Genomic DNA, 17,615 nt, shown 5'->3' with positions numbered 1-17,615 from the left:
TGGGGAAAGAGACACAGAGGGGTGAAATCCCCCCAAGCCAGGCTCTGAGCTGGCTGTAGTCTCACAGACAGACCAGACGAGGAGTGTCCTACAGAACAGACTCAGTGGGTTTCCAGCACCTAATTCAGCCCCGAGTGTATCGTAGGTGCTCAGTTAACACAGGCCACTCTGATCCTTGTCTCTTTGGTAAGTCAATGTCATGTTTCCCTTGGTTGGCTCCCTGAAGAGGGAAGTAAGTCTCCGCTATGCTTTTCCTTCCTAAGGTTCCCATTCTGCAAACTGGAGCAGCCTTGTGTGGCGGGTGACCCTTGTTTCCGTGCCCCACATGCCAAGCTAAGCTAAACAGCCCCGGAGCCGTGTGCCTGAGCCCCTACATTTCAGCTCGTGCTTTGTCACGGCAGCGGCAGTGGCAGGGGAGGTGGGACCTGTGCGGGGCATGTGTAGGTGGGCAGGAGTGGAGGCGCCTAAGCTAGTAATAAGCAGTCATCACTTTCTGAAAGCAAGAAATATGAGCCCATGCATAGTTCTCAAACCACTTGCCCTAGGAATTTTGCTTTCAGAAATTTTTAAGCAGACCTACAAATTATGTGGTGAAGTGTCCGACATTGAGAGAACCATAATAAGTTGGTGGCCCTCAGAATATCTAGTTGGGAGTGATTATGAAATAAAAAATGAACAGAGAGACGTTTGTCTGCATTTGGACTGCTGTTAAAATCATTTTTAAAAACAAAATCTGAAGTTATTCTCCCTACACCCACCTCCCAAAATGCAGCTGTGGTCTTCAGAGAACTTTTTTTTTTTTTTTCTTAATAAAAGAGAACAGTCTTAGAGTGGAACAAGACGTCTGATTTCAGAACCCAAAGAAGAAAGAATAAACTAAATGAGTGATGGAAAAAGCATACTGACAATTTCCATTCTCAAAAAAAAATAAGCATTATTTTCCTAACAGCAGGTGTTGCCAGTAGCACAAATGGAATATTAATCTTATCTCCTAAGCCATTCCTTCCCCCCCCCCCGCCCTGCCCCCACCAGAGGAAACTTCCCCGGAAAGATTAGAACATAATAAGGAGACAGGGAGGTGGATTTTTGCCCTTTTTCGCTCGCGGGGCTGCATGTTTAGTATGTCTCCGAAACCTGGACCCACATATCTGGGGATCTGAGACCAAATGTGTCTTCCTTACCCACCACTGGGAGCAACAGTGCCTCATCCCCAGATCAGCCAAACCTAAACCCACAGGTTTTGTGGTGAGCAGCCAGCTGGCCCCTGAAGGAAGGTATCGACGAAACCCAGGGCCAGCAAACACAGAAGAGAGGAGCTGGTTTTGGCCAGCTCAGCCAGCAGCCGCTGACAAATATTTGTGAATGGCCAGAGCAGGGGAGCCTGGGTCTCCATTGTTGGAGCCCAAGACCCAGCCCCAAGTCTGTTCCAGGAGTTAAGGCCCTCTCAGCCCTTTTCCAGGCCAAGGACATGGGCCTCATGTGGTCATCACCACAGCAGGTCTCAGAGGTAACTCAGCCCTTCTCTCCTGAGGGGGCTGGACCTGAGGTGGACACTTGGGAGCCGGGACTGGCTGACAGGCTGTGTACACTCCTGGGAGCTTCTGCAAGGCCCTCTGGTGTGGGACTTCTCCTCACTGAGCCTCAGTTGGCTTATCTGTAAAATGGGAAGAAAGATTCTTGACTGGCCTGCACATCGAGACCAGTCCCAATGATCACTAGCCCTGAAAATTAAGCAGGAAGGAAGAAAAGGGGCTCCATGCCCCGTGCCCCTCCTCCAAGGGCATCTGGCTCTTCCCTGCCCTCCTAGGGGCCACGCAGCCAATCTCATTTGCTATCCAGCCCCAAATCAGCCCTCCTTCTTTTTTTTTTTTTTTTTTTTTTTTTTGTGGTACGCGGGCCTCTCACCGTTGTGGCCTCTCCCGTTGCGCAGCACAGGCTCCGGACGCGCAGGCTCAGCGGCCACGGCTCACGGGCCCAGCCGCTCCACGGCACGTGGGATCTTCCCGGACCGGGGCACGAACCCGTGTCCCCTGCATCGGCAGGCGGACTCTCAACCACTGCGCCACCAGGGAAGCCCAACCCTCCTTCTTTTGAATCATGAGTCTTGTCTGCCCAGTTAAAAGGGCGCTCTCGAGGGTGGACTCCCAAGCCTCTCCTCGCCCCCGCCGTGGACATCACTCCACATGTACAAAGGAACTGCCACCCAGGCAGAGTGAGTCTGAAAACAGCCACTAATGCTCAGCAACCTCGGGCATTCTTCTTGGTCATTGCTGTGTTGACAGGGCTGGCCGGCTCCAAGGCCTTTTGAACCAGGAGAACATGGAGTTCCAGGCCCCTGAAAATTTCCAGGGAAGAATAGCAGAAGCTCTACAAGGCCTAGCTGATTTCTTTCTGAGACCTTGACCAGCCATGTAGAAATTACCTTTTTCCTCCTCCACGTGAAGAGAAGTGGATTTTGGTGGTGGGGCAGGGGGGGAGCTGGGGGAGATGCTGGGCAAAGAAAGGGGAATCCCTGATATGGCAAGTGGGAAGCCAGTCTCAAGACAGATGCTGGGAAGGCTTGGTCAGCCATTCTTTGGGGGCATTCCTTGGGCCATAGCTGCAGGCACCACAAAAATTCTAAATAAGGATGACAGAAGTTGTGAGAAGCAAAGCGTTATCTGCCAGGGAATTTCCAAGTTTCTTCTCCGGGCTTAAAAATTACACTCAAAGAACAAAGAGAGTGGAAGGAAAAAGGGCCGGTTAATTTAAAGTAATTAAAAAATAGAAGTAGGGAGAACTTACAAAACGTCATGGCACGTGGTGCCACAGGGAGTTGGTGGGCCGTGAAATTTCTTCCATGCTCTCCCAATGCTTCTCAGAATGAGGGATCCAGGCTCCTGAGCTGACCTATGTCTCGGGCATCTGGCACCTCTGAAGGCCAGTTGGTGATCCTAGGAGGAATCCAACTCAGTGAGTCTCTTTGCTGATGGGGCCCAGCTCGTCCCTGTTCCCCGGGTTCCCTGCGCTGCTCTGAATGCAAACGGACCTTCTTCCAGAACTTAGTGTTAGGCCCGTGATGATCCCTGTTTTTAGAATGAGACCATTAGGGAATTAAACTGAGTGCCAGTGGCAGTGGTGGCAGTGGTGGGATTGGGTGGAGGGGCTGCTTCTTTTGACTCTGCTGTATTGCCTCTTAAATTATTAAAATAAATACAACTAAAAACCCTGGACATCTAAGTATACAAACATAAGAGAACTCTGAAAGGCAGCGAGAAGAAGTCAGACTGGGTGGGGACCTTGGCACCTGAGGGATGACACAGCAGTGATGTGCTTGAGTTTTCTTCTCAGCTTCATAAATCCCAGACTTGAAGTGAAAGAAGCCGGCAACCCAGAAACACCCACAGGCGCAGGCAGACCAAAATGGCCACAACAAAAGCCTTCCCTCTGCAGCCGAAGAACCAGGCAAGGGGCGGACTCTTAAGACAGAAAACTCTTAGACAATAACTGCAGGCAAACGCCCTAGAGAAAACTGGCTCCACCCCACGCGTGCCATTAAGGGTCAAACGAGGGGCTGAGATTCCACCTTTGCCAGGCTGTGACGAGGCACCCAAACCTTGCCAGGCTGGTGTCAGTGAAGCTGGGTGGGGAGTTGAGACTCACCCCTGGAGGTCACTGAGCACCCCTCCCTCTGTGTCAGTGGAGGCCATGTGGGGAGCGACACCCTGCCCCTCCTAGCCAAGGAGGTGTCTGTGTGTGGAACCAGAACCCTCCACTGTGCCCAGCATTAAAGAGGACCCCCTTTGCTCTGTCAGAGGAGACCCAGTGGGGAACCTGACTTCTCCCCCGACCCCACAGTATTGAGGCAGCACAGCCCTTTCTACTACCGGGCCAAGGTAAGAGGAAGCCAGCCAAACAGAAGGTTTGATTAAGTCCAGAGTCTCATAACATAATAACCAAGATGTCCAGCTTTCAACTGAAAATCTTCTGTCACACCAAAACCTTGAAAGATCTCAACTGAATGAAAAAAGACAGTACATGTCAATACCAAAATAACAGAGATATTAGAATTATCTGACAAAGATTTTAAAGTAATCAGCATAAAAATGCTTCAAAGAGCAATTTGGAACACACTTGATACAAATGAAAAAATACGTCTCAGCATATAAGAAAGGATCAAATGAAAACTTGAGTTAAATAAAAAACTCAATGGATGGACTCAACAGCAGAATGGAGGGGACAAAGGGAAGACCAGTGTCCTGGAAGATAGAACAATATAAATGAACTAGTCTGAGCAACAGCGAGAAAACAGACTGAAAAGAATGAACTGAGCTTCACAGACCTGAGGGACCATAACTGAAAATCTAACAGACATGTCATCCGGGAGGTAGAGGAAAAAAAGGGTGTGACTAAAAAATGACCCAAAGAAATAATGATTGAAAACTTCTCATACATTGCTGCTGGGAATGTAAAATGGTACAGCCTCTCTGGAAAGCAGTTTGACAGTTTCTTTAAAAATTAAATATGCAACTACCCTATGACCCAGCAATGGTGCTCGCAGGCATTTATTCCAGAGAAATGAAAACTATGTCCACAAAAAAACCTGTAAACAAATGTTCCCAGCAGCTATCTGCACAATAGCCAGTAATTGGAAACAACCCACATGTCCTTCAGTGGGTAAATGACTAAACTCACTGATACATCCACACCATGGAATACTACTCAGCAGTGAAAAAGGAACAACTATGGATACATGCAGCCACCTGGATGGATCACCAGGGAATTATGCTGAGTGAGAAAAGCCAGTCCCACTGGGCTAAATACTGTATGTATATAACATTCTTGAGATGACAAAATTGTAGAAATGAAGACTGGATTAGTTGTTGCCAGAGGCTAAAGAGGAGGTGGTGGGAGGAAAGTAAATGTGGCTATCAAACGGCAACACAGAAGATCCTGGTGGTGATGGAAATGTTCTGTCTTGATTGTATCAGTGTTAAAATCTTGGTTGTGGTCTTAAACTATATAGTTTTGCAAGATGTGACCATCGAAGGAAACTGGGTAAAGGATACAAAAGATCTCTCTGTATTCTTTCTTACAACTGCATTTGAATCTATAATAAACCCACAATAGAAAGTTTAGAAAAATAAATTTATGTTCATTTAGAAAACACAAAAAAGAAGAGAAAGATCCTCATCCCATCCCCTAGAGATAATGACTGTTAGCATTTTGGTGTGTATCCTTCCAGTTTTTCTATGCATATGAATACTTGCCTTAAAAAACAGCACCATGCTGCATGTATTACAGCACATGCTACAGAGTGAATTTTTCACCATGTTCTTAATTTCTCCACAGTCCGTTTTTCACTGCTGTTCTAAACACTGCTGAGATGAATATCCTTATTCCTACATCCCTGTGCTTTGATTATTTCCTTTGGATAAGTTGTCACACGTGGATACATTGCAAGGTCCAGTGGTTTACATGTTTTAGAGGCTTTTGTAACCAATTGTCAAATTTCCCTCCAGAAACATACTAATTTCTACTTCTAATATACAGTGGGTTGTAAGTTACTGTTTGTGTGGAAAGAAAAAGAAGCTTATACACCTGTCTCTCACTTAACAACTTTAATTCCCCCTGAAAACCCTGCCACTTAGGGAAAGCTTTTCTTTTAATTTTTTATTTTTATACAATGTTTAAAGGTTACTTTCCATTTACAGTTATTACAAAATATTGGATATATTACCAGTGTTGTACAACACATCCTTGAGCCTATCTTACGCCCAGTAGTTTGTGCCTCCCACTCCCCCACCCCTATATTGCCCCTCTGCCCTCCCCACTGGTAATCACTAGTTTGTTTTCTGTATCTGTGAGTCTGCTTCTTTTTATTCATTAGTTTGTTGTCCTTTTTAGATTCCACATATAAGCAATATCATACAGTATTTATCTTTCTCTGACTTATTTCACTTAGCATAATGCCCTCCAAGTCCATCTATGTTGTTGCAAATGGCAAGATTTCATTCTTTTTTATGGCTGAGTAGTAGTCCATTGTGTGTGTGTGTGTGTGTGTGTGTGTGTGTACCACATCTTCTTTATCCATTCATCTGTTGATGGACACTTAGGTTGCTTCCATATCTTGGAAACTGTAAATAATGCTGATATGAACACTGAGGTGCATGTATCTTTTCAGATTAGTGTCTTTGGGTTTTTCAGATATTTACTCAGGAGTGAAATTGCTGGGTCACGTGGTAGTTCTATTTTTTTGTTTTTTTGAGAAACCTCCACACCGTTTTCCACAGAGGCTGCCCCAATTTACATTCCCACCAACAGTGCACGAGGGTTCCCTTTTCTCCACATCCTCACCAACATTTGATATCGGTAGAAAGGAAAGCTTTTCAATGAAAAATTTTTCATTAATTTTAATGGGAAAATGATCCATATAACCCCAACCCAAGACACCCCCAAATTTTCACAGATACAGAATTATTGCCCTTGGTCCAGATGGCAAAATAGAAGGATGCAGAATTTGTCGCTCCTCACAAGTTCATCAAAAACACATTTACAAATGGACTAATTCCCATAGAGCTCCTGCTGAGCAGTAGTGGTAGACTTTGGACACCTAAAAGAATGAAAGAAAGAAGAAAAAAGAAAAAAAAGAAAAGAATCAAAAAAGAGACCAGCAACCCTGGCAAGAAGCTGAAGGTGAGGAGAGGTCCCCATATTAAGAAAGACTCCCTCGGGCTTCCCTGGTGGCACAGTGGTTGAGAGTCCGCCTGCTGATGCAGGGGACACGGGTTCGTGCCCCGGTCCGGGAAGATCCCACATGCCGCGGAGCAGCTGCACCCATGAGCCATGGCCGCTGAGCCTGCGCGTCCGGAGCCTGTTGCTCCGCAACGGGAGAGGCCACAACAGTGAGAGGCCTGCGTACCGCAAAAAACAAAACAAAACAAAACTGAGCCTGAAGGGTGGTACAACAAAGGAAGAGAGACACAAATTTTTCTATGCAGCAGCATAAGCTGTGAATTAAATCCCCAAGATTGGCTGGGTAAACCCTGCGTTTGTGGAATACCTGAATAGACAATGAGTGTTTCAACATCTGAGACCAGTCTAGCCTTCACAGCACTGGACTTTGTGGACAAATACACACGGGAATCAGGCCCAATCAGAGTCTGAGATGGCCTCACAGTGTCCAGAGCAGGTCCAGAGACCTACCTAGAGGGGTCGGGCCTGGGCCTCCAGGGTGGGAACATAGAGTCCAGGACGCTGGAACAACAGCGAATTCCTGGGCCCAGGCAATATTAATCAGCACCAGCATTACTGAAGGTATCCATATCAACACCAAGACTCAGCCCCACACAACTGCCTGCAGGCTTCAGTGCTAAACACCTCACACCAAACAACCAGCAAGACAGGAACCCAGCCCCACCCACAGTAGACAGGCTGCCTAAAGTCATACAGACACCCCAAAACACACCACCTGACACAGCCCTGCCCATCAGAGGGAAAAGACTCAACTCCACCCAACAGAGTGCAGGCACCAGGCCCTCCCACCAGGAAACCTGCACAAGCCCCTGGACCAACCTCACTCAGCAGGGGGCAGTCAACAGAAAGAAGAGGAACCACGACTCTGCAACCTGCAGAAAGAAGTCCATAAATACAGTAGTTCAGACAAAATGAAATGACAGATAAATACGCTGCAGACAAAGGAGCAAGGTAAAATCCCACAAGACCAAATAAATGGAGAGGAAATAGGCAAGCTATCTGAAAAAGAATTCAGAGTAATGATAATAAAGATGATCCAAGATCTAGGAAATAGAATGGAGAAAATACAAGAAACGATTAACAAGTACCTAGAAGACCTAAAGAACAAACAATCAGTGATGAACAAAACAATAACTGAAATGAAAAATACACAAGAAGGAATCAACAGCAGAATAACTGAGGCAGAAGAATGCATAAGTGAGCTGGAAGATAGAATGGTGGAAATAACTGCTGACGAACAGAATAAAGAAAAAAGAATGGGTCTTCCCTGGTGGCGCAGTGGTTGAGAGTCCGCCTGCCAATGCAGGGGACACGGGTTCATGCCCCGGTCTGGGAAGATCCCACATGCCGTGGAGCGGCTGAGCCCGTGAGCCATGGCCGCTGAGCCTGCACATCCAGAGCCTGTGCTCCACAACGGGAGAGGCCACAACAGTGAGAGGCCCATGTACTGCAAAAAAGAAAAAAGAAAAAAGAAGGAAAAGAATTGAGGACAGTCTCAGAGACCTCTCAAACGCACCAACGTTCGAATTATAGGGGTCCCAGAAGAAGAGAAAGGCAAAGGGCCTGAGAAAATATTTGAAGAGATTATAGTCAAAACTTCCCAGAGAGAAGTTCCAGAGAGTTCTCTGGAAGAGCAGAGAGTTCCATACAGGATAAACTGAAGGAGAAACATGCCAACACACATATTAATCAAACTTACAAAAATTAAATACAAAGAAAAAGTATTAAAAGCAGCAAGGGAAAAGCAACAAATAACCTACAAGGGAATCCCCATAAGGTTATCAGCTGATTTTTCAGAGAAACTTTGCAGGCCAGAAAGGAATGACAGGGCATATTTAAAGTGATGAAAGGGAAGAACCTACAACCAAGATTACTCTATCCGGCAAGGATCTCGTTCAGACTCAAGAGAGAAATCAAAAGCTTTACGGACAAGCAAAAGCTAAGAGAATTCAGCACCAACAAACCACCATTACAACAAATGCTAAAGGAACTTCTCTAGGTGGGAAACACAAGAAAAGAAAAAGACCTACAAAAACAAACCCAAAACAATTAAGAAAATGGTAATAGGAACATACATATCTATAATTACCTTAAATGTAAATGGATTAAATGCTCCAACAAAAAGACACAGACTAGCTGAATGGATACAAAAACAAGACCTGTACATATGCTGTCTACAAGAGACCCACTTCAGACCTAGGGACACATACAGACTGAAAGTGAGGGGATGGAAAAAGATATTCCATGCAAATGAGAATCAGAAGAGCGCTGGAGTAGCAATACTCATATCAGACAAGATAGACTTTAAAATAAAGAATGTTACAATAGACAAGGAAGGACACTACATAATGATCAAAGGATCAATCCAAGAAGAAGATATAGCAATTGTAAATATCTATGCACCCAGCATAGGAGCACCTCAATACATAAGGCAAATGCTAACAGCCATAAAAGGGGAAATCGACAGTAACACAATATTAGTGGGGGACTTTAACACCCCACTTACACTAATGGACGATCATCCAAACAGAAAATAAATAAGGAAACACAACCTTTAAATGACACAATAGACCAAATAGATTTAATTGATATTTATAGGTCATTCCACCCGAAAGGAGCAGAATACACTTTCTTCTCAAGTGCTCACAGAACATTCACCGGGACAGATCACATCTTGGGTCAAAATCAATTTAAGAAAGTTGAAATCATATCAGGCATCTTTTCTGACCACAACACTATGATATTAGAAATCAATTACAGGGAAAAAAACTGTAAAAAATACAAACACATGGAGGCTAAACAATACGCTACTAAACAACCAAGAGATCACTGAAGAAATTAAAGAGGAAATCAAAAAATACCTAGAAACAAATGACAATGAAAACACGATGGCCCAAAACCTATGGGATGCAGCAAAAGCAGTTCTAAGAGGGAAGTTTATAGCAATACAATCCTACCTCAAGAAACAAGATAAATCTCAAATAAACAACCTAACCTTACACCTAAAGCAACTAGAGAAAGAAGAACAAACAAAACCCAAAGTTAGTAGAAAGAAAGAAATCATTAAGATCGGAGCAGAAATAAATGAAGTAGAAATGAAGAAAGCAATGGCAAAGATCAATAACACTAAAAGCTGGTTCTTTGAGAAGATAAACAAAACTGATAAACCTTTAGCCAGACTCATCAAGAAAAAAAGGGAAAGGATCAAATCAGTAAAATTAGAAATGAAACAGGAGAAGTTACAACTGACACCATAGAAATACAAAGGATCATAAGAGAGTACTACAAGCAACTATATGCCAATAAAATGGACAACCTGGATGAAATGGACAAATTCTTAGAAAAGCACAACCTTCCAAGACTGAACCAAGAAGAAATAGAAAATATGAATAGACCAATTGCAAGCACTGAAATTGAAATTGTGATTTAAAATCTTCCAACAAACAAAAGTCCAGGACCAGATGGCTTCACAGGTGAATTCTATCAAACATTTAGAGAAGAGCTAACACCGATCCTTCTCAAACTCTTCCAAAAAATTGCAGAGGGTGGAACACTCCCAAACCCATTCTACAAGCCTACCATCACCCTGATAGCAAAACCAGACAAAGATATCACAAAAAAAGAAAATTACAGGCCAGTATCACTGATGAACATAGATGTAAAAATCCTCAACAAAATACTAGCAAACAGAATCCAACAACACATTAAAAGGATCATATAACATGATCAAGTGGGATTTATTCCAGGGATGCAAGGATTCTTCAATATATGCAAATTAATCAATGTGTTACACCATATTAATAAATTAAAGAATAAAACCCATTTGATCATCTCAATAGATGCAGAAAAAGCTACTGACAAAATTCAACACCATTTATGATAAAAACTCTCCAGAAAGTGGGCATAGAGGGAACCTACCTCAACATAATAAAGACCATATATGACAAACCCACAGCAAACATTATTCTCAATGGTGAAAAACTGAAAGCATTTCCTCTAAGATCAGGAACAAGACAAGGGTGTCCACTCTCACCACTACTATTCAACATAGTTTTGGAAGTCCTAGCCACGACAATCAGAGAAGAAAATGAAATAAAAGGAATATAAACTGGAAAAGAAGAAGTAAAACTGTCACTGTTTGCAAATGACATGATACTATACAGGGAAAATCCTAAAGGTGCCACCAGAAAACTACTAGAGCTAATCAATGAATTTGGTAAAGTTGCAGGATACAAAATTAATACTCAGAAATCTCTTTCATTCTTATATACTAACAACTAAAGGGCAGAAAGAGAAATTAAGGAAACAATTCCATTCACCATTGCAACAAAAAGAATAAAATACCTAGGAATAAACCTACGTAAGGAGGCAAAAGACCTGTACTCAGAAAACTATAAAACACTGATGAAAGAAATCAAAGATGACATAAATAGATGGAGCGATATACCATGTTCTTGGACTGGAAGAATCAATATTGTGAAAATGACTATACTACCCAAAGCAATCTACAGATTCAATGAAATCCCTATCAAATTACCAATGGCATTTTTCACAGAACTAGAACAAAAAATTTTACAATTTGTATGGAAACATAAAAGACCCCAGATAGCCAAAGCACTCTTGAGAAAGAAAAACAGAGCTGGAGGAATCAGGCTCCCTGACTTCAGGCTATACTACAAAGCTACAGTAATCAAGACAGTATGGTACTGGCACAAAAACAGAAATATAGATCAACGGAACAGGATAGAAAGCCCAGAGATAAACCCATGCACATATGGTCACCTAATCTGTGACAAAGGAGGCAAGAATATACAATGGAGAAGACAGCCTCTTCAATAAGTAGTGCTGGGAAAATTGGACAGCTCCATGTAAAAGAATGAAATTAGAACACTCCCTAACACCATACACAAAAATAAACCCAAAATGGATTAAAGACCTAAATGTAAGGCCAGACACTATAAAACTCTTAGAGGAAAACATAGGCAGAACACTCATTGACATAAACCACAGCAACATCTTTTTTGATCCACCTCCTAGAGTAATGAAAATTAAAACAAAAATAAACAAATGGGACCTAGTGAAACTTAAAAGCTTTTGCACAGCAAAGGAGACCCTAAAGAAAATGAAAAGACAACCCTCAGAATGGGAGAAAATATTTGCAAATGAAGCAAATGACAAAGGATTAATCTCCAAAATATACAAGCAGCTCATACAGCTCAGTATCAAAAAAGCAAACAACCCAATCAAAAACTGGGCGGAAGACTTAAAAAGACATTTCTCCAAAGAAGACATACAGATGGCCAACAAACACATGAAAAGATGCTCAACATCACTAATTATGAGAGAAATGAAAATCAAAACTACAATGAGGTATCACCTCACACTGGTCAGAATGGCTGTCATCAAAAAACCTACAAACAGTAAATGCTGGAGAGGTTGTGGAGAAAAGGGAACCCTCATACACTGTTGTTGGGAATGTAAATTGATACAGCCACTATGGAGAACAGTGTGGAGGGTCCTCAAAAAACTAAAAATAGAGCTACCATATGGTCCCACTACTGGACATATACCCAGAGAAAACCATAATTCAAAAAAACACATGCACCCCAATGTTCGTAGCAGCACTATTTATGATAGCCAGGACATGGAAGCAACCTAAATGTCCATCGACTGAGGAATGGATAAAGAAGATGTGGTACATATATACAATGGAATATTACTCAGCCATAAAAAGGAATGAAATTGGGTCATTTGTAGAGATATGGATGGACTTAGAGAGTGTCATACAGAGTGAAGTAAGTCAGAAAGAGAAAAGCAAATATCGTATAATAACGTGTATATGTGGAATCTAGAAAAATGGTATAGATGATCTTAGTTGCAAAGCAGAAATAGAGACACAGACTTAGAGGACAAATGTATGGCTACCAAGGGGGAAAGGGGTGGGGTGGGAGGAACTGGGAGACTAGGATTGACACATATACATTATTGATGCTATGTATAAAATGCACAACTGATGGGAACATGCTGTATAGCACAGGGAACTCACGTAGTGCACTGTGGTAACCTAAATGGGAGGGAAGTCCAAAAGGGGAGGGATATCTGTATGTGTATGGCTGATTCCTTTTGTTGTGCGGTGGAGGCTAACACCACATTGTAAGGCAACCATACTCCGATAAAAATTAATAAAAAAAAATTTATCAAGTGAACAGTGAAATTGAGTTTATATAAGTAATAATAATTTTAGAGCAAATAAATACAATTTGTTCATGAAATGCAGTGCAGCGAAATTCTGTTGTACCTGCCAAAGAGATGGATCACAGACTGGGACAGGGGCCTCATTCCCTAGAATGTAACGTCTTCTCTCCACAAACATTCTTCACTGGCTTTACAACTTTGAGAGGCTCATGGTTATCCTGTTCTCCAAATGCACTTCAAATAAGGTTGTGGCATGGAAAACACCGTGAGGGTGAAACAGAAGTGGAACACAGGAGTGCTTCAGTGATGGAAGCAGCCCTTGAGCTGCTGGACTGAAGGGTCCTCAGAATACCCCCACTCCCTTGCTGTCCTTTAGTCTTCAAATCAACACGTTTGGGGTTTGTCCCGTGATGTACACCTCAAATTTGTTCCATATGATAATCTCTGCCTTGAAATTGTCAAAAAAAAAACTCAATGAGCCTGTCTGCCTAAAACCACCATGTTAAATATCACTTCTGTACTGCTCAGCTCGGGCTGCCATAACAAAATACCACAGACCGGGTGGGTAAACAACAGAAATTTACTTTCTCACAGTTCTGGAGGCTGGAAGTCCAAGGTCAAGGTATCGGGTTTGGTTTCTTCTGAGGCCTCTCTCCTTGGCTTGTAGGTGGCCGCCTTCTGGCTGTGTCCTCACATGGGATTTCTTCTCTGTACCTGCATCCCTGGTGTCTCTGTGCATTCAAATTTCCTCTTATTATAAGGATACCAGTCATGGGAATTCCCTGCTGGTCCAGTGGTTAGGACTCGGTGCTTTCACTGCCAGGGCCCGGGTTCCATCCCTGGTTCCCGCAAGGCATGCGGCACGGCCGAAAATAATAATAATAATAAGGATACCAGTCAAATTAGATTAAGGCCCGCCCTAACAGCCTCATTTTAACTTAATCACCTCTTTAAAGGTCCTATCTCCAAATGCAGTCACATGCTGAGGTCCTAGGGGTTGAGGCTTCAACATATGAATTTGAGAGAAACACGATTCAGCCTATGACAATTTCCTATAGCATATTTTGTTAGTGGGTTTGGGGGCAGAAATGTCAGTGTACCCAAAGAAAGGTTGTGTAACAAATGGTATAACTTTTCATGAGTCATGATGGTTAAAAAGTCATTAACAGGATAGTTGTTATCAGATGCAGGTCTGTGTATATATCTTTACTGGAACATGCATAGAATACGTTCATAGAATGGTAATGGCTGCTTCAAGAAAACATACTGGGTGTCTGGGGACAGTCAGGAGGATTCACTGTATACTCTGTCACTTTAATTTTGTTCCCTAACTGCTTCAAGAAAACATACTGGGTGTCTGGGGACAGTCAGGAGGATTCACTGTATACTCTGTCACTTTAATTTTGGTCCCTACACATGTACTAACACATATTCTAATAAGGGAATAAAATACTTATTTTAAGTCAAGGGTTGACTTAAATCCTATATAATCACAGGGACCTGTCTGTCATATTCTCTGCTAGTATCCCCAAGCCCCATCACAAAGCCTGGTGCATAGGAGGCCTTCAGTAAGGGTATTGAAAAAATGAATAAATGAATTCCTTCTAATGTACACAGGGACCCTGGCCAGCGGCCCCAGTGACCCTCTTTGTCTTTCCCCTTTGGTTTGCAGGCGGCAGCAGAGACCCCCAGGAGGGAACAAGCCTCAACAGCACGGTGACCACCCACCGGGCAGTGCCAAACACAACAGGGACCACCAGAAATCCTACCAGGGGGCCTCAGTGCCCCACCCCTCAGGGAGGTCCACCCATCATGGCTACAGCCAGAACCGGCGCTGGCACCACAGCAACGTGAAGCATCCACCAGGCGACAAGGGGGAGGCAGGCACCCACCGCAATGCCAAAGAGACTGTGACCGTGGAGAGCCCCAAACTCGAGGACGCCCTGGGGGATGCCGGGCACAGAGGCCTCGAGCCCCCCTGCAGCCCTGATGCCCTGGCCCCGGTGGCGTCCGAGAGGCTGCCCCTGCTGCAGCCAGGCGGTCCAGAGGCTGAGACAAAGCGTAAAGACAGTATTATTCCCGAGCGCAGCGGGGAGCGGCCCAAAATTACCCTGCTCCAGTCTTCCAAAGACAGGCTGCGGCGAAGGCTGAAAGAAAAGGTACCGGTAATTGAATTTTCCTTGTTCTCTTGCACCAGGGAGGACAGCGCGAGGTAGGCATCTTGGTAGATGGGCTCGGGGTTGCGGACCTGGGGAGCCTCGTGGAGGGAGGCTCATGTGGCCCCAGCACACCTGGTCAACCAGACGGCAGGCCCATGGCCAGCTCTGCATATGAACCCCCTCCAGCACATTCCACCCTCCAAGAGTCCCGGGTGAACACTCCGTACCAGCCCCCAGCCTGAGAAGGGAGGGGAGGAAGAGGCATGTGCCTCCAGGTGATGGGAGGTGGGCAGAGAAGGCCTGGTTCTTCCCTCCAGGGCAGATACTGCCCTGTTAGTGCTAAAGGGCATCTAGGGAAAACAAAGAGCCTATAACATAAGAATGCTTCTCCCGAAGGCGAGTACCAGGCTGCGCTCCCTGCCAGGGGAGAGCAAAGGTGAGTTGGGCAGAGTGCAGCAGACTGGCCTCAGCCTTGCCACTCCCCCCCTTCACCAACCAGCAGTAGGGAGGGGTCTAAGGGACAAAATTTAAGGAGGCACTCACTCTCAGCATCACACAGATGCCCATCCTGCACTGGCACAGCCCTGAGAAGGAGGGCCTCCTTAAATTTTGCTCCCCAGGAGCCTCACATTCCTCACCCTACTCCTGGCCCTGGTCTCTAAAGCCTAGTTCACAAATTCAGGAAGAGCTGCCCCAAGCCTCCAGAGAAGGGCTGGAGCTCTGTCCCTGGCATCATTAAGTCCACTCTGAGCACCCTAGCTCCCCGTCCTCAGCCAAGGGTGCAGGTAAGGTCACCTTGGAAAGGAGCTGTTCCCAAGAAAGGCCAACTTGCCCCCAGCTTTCCTCCACGGAGTCCTCCTTTTGGGGCTTCCGCAGAGCTCGAAGTTCCGGGCTTCTCCCTGGCATCTCTCTACGTCCTTTTCTCCACCTTTCACCTCCGGGGGCCAGGTCCACACCCAGGCAGGACAAGGCAGGTCAGACCTTTTCCCTGATCAGTTCTCGAAGGTGACATGCTGCTGCTGGCATCCTTACAGCCCCGGGCCCCCACCCACTGCTCCCTGTGGGGTGGGCGGCTGTGAGGTCCTGGAGGAAAGCCTCACTCATGCCCTTACGTCCCAAAGATAAGAGCCTGGGAGAGCCTCCCAAGTGATGGCCAGTGTGTGGTCTTTGCCTGAAGAGCTTCTGGAACAGACTGCTGCAGCCCAGCCAGGGAGAGAGGATTGTTAATTCTCTCCAGCTCTACTGAATGTAACCGCAGTGCCACAGAGAGGAAACAACATGGGCTTTAGAGTCCAGCAAACCAGCTCAGTCTTCACTCTGCCTTTGACTGGTTAGGTGGCCTTGGGCAAGTCACCTAACCTCCCTGGGCACACCTCCCCCACCCCCAGTTTACCCATCTGTAAAATGGGTATAATACTATCCACCTTGCAGACAGACTGCAGATCAAATGCCATAAGCTGTGTGAAGACCGTCGAGGGGTTATTCTATACATACCGACCACTATTCCTGCCCTGGGGCCCACAGGGTTGGGGTGGGGAAGGAAGGGGGAGATAGAACAGGTAAGGCAGATCCATAGCGCCCATATTTCAGCTTCAAGAACTGCCCTCAGATGAGGCCTCCTGGACTCCTGAACCAGGAGGAATGGGCTTAAGCAATAGCAGGGCTAAGGGAAAGCTATAGACCATCTAACCTAACCTCCTCATGTTACCAGGGAGGAAAATGAGGCCCAGAGAGTGAAACCACTTCCCAGAGCCATCCAGCTAGAGACAGAGAGCAGGTTCTAGGACCTGGGTCTGAGCCTCCCAGCCCTGGATTCTTTTGTTGATGCTGGAAGGGCCAACATGGGGCTTCCCTTTATGTCCCCGAGCCTGCCCTTTAACCCTGGTCTCACATCCCAGCAGTTAAATCAGTCATTTTCCTGGCCGCCAATCTATACTTCTGAGACATCAAATGCCATTTTCTTCCTCCCCCAGTGCAGGTCTGGTCCCAGTTGTAGTGAAACCACTCAAGCGTGTAGGGTTTTTTATCTGAAGTTTCCCTCCTCGAAGTGCCAGTTGTTTTCGTGGCACATTGAAGGATTCCTTGGTGTGCAGTGCTTGTTGTAAAAAGCCAGCACAATCTCCATAGGACACAATGCCAAGGCCGTGTCACAGGGGTCCCCACACCCAGAGAACATGATGGTCCTCGGGCTGAAGGAGCCGAGGTCTGGAGGACAAGGTAGCCACTCCATGGGCACCTTTAACCAACAGAGCAGGCATTTTGGATGCCACCTCCCTCCTGACCCAGTGTTCCTACCCTGGTTTTCTCTTGGCCCTACTTCTTATCTGTTATTTTATTTCATCTTTTATAAGCCCCATTAAATCATCTCAATAGACTGAGATATTTAATGTGTATGAGGCAAAGCCCGTGTATATGAGAATCCTGGGTAAGAGCTGTAGCTCACAAGAAGGATCCACCCAGGGTGTCACAGGGGCCAAGAAAAAGGTCAGCAGAGAGCCTGGGGCCCCAGGTCCATGGTGAAGGTCG

The 17,615-nt window shown here is 45.2% G+C and overlaps 1 protein-coding gene across 1 annotated transcript in view; it reads left to right on the top strand.

The window, feature by feature from the left end:
- Positions 1-17,615, top strand: part of CTIF (cap binding complex dependent translation initiation factor) — a 238,040-nt gene that overhangs the window by 126,284 nt on the left and 94,141 nt on the right. Inside the window, 1 exon segment of the mRNA XM_007465601.1 lies at positions 14,603-15,089. Within this exon segment, the coding sequence (XP_007465663.1) occupies positions 14,603-15,089 (487 nt within the window).

Source organism: Lipotes vexillifer, unplaced genomic scaffold (assembly GCF_000442215.2).
Source record: "Lipotes vexillifer unplaced genomic scaffold, Lipotes_vexillifer_v1.1 scaffold36, whole genome shotgun sequence".
Lineage (NCBI taxonomy): Eukaryota > Metazoa > Chordata > Mammalia > Artiodactyla > Lipotidae > Lipotes > Lipotes vexillifer.
Note: the sequence above shows the minus strand (reverse complement) of the source record. Positions and strands in the feature narration are given on the sequence as shown.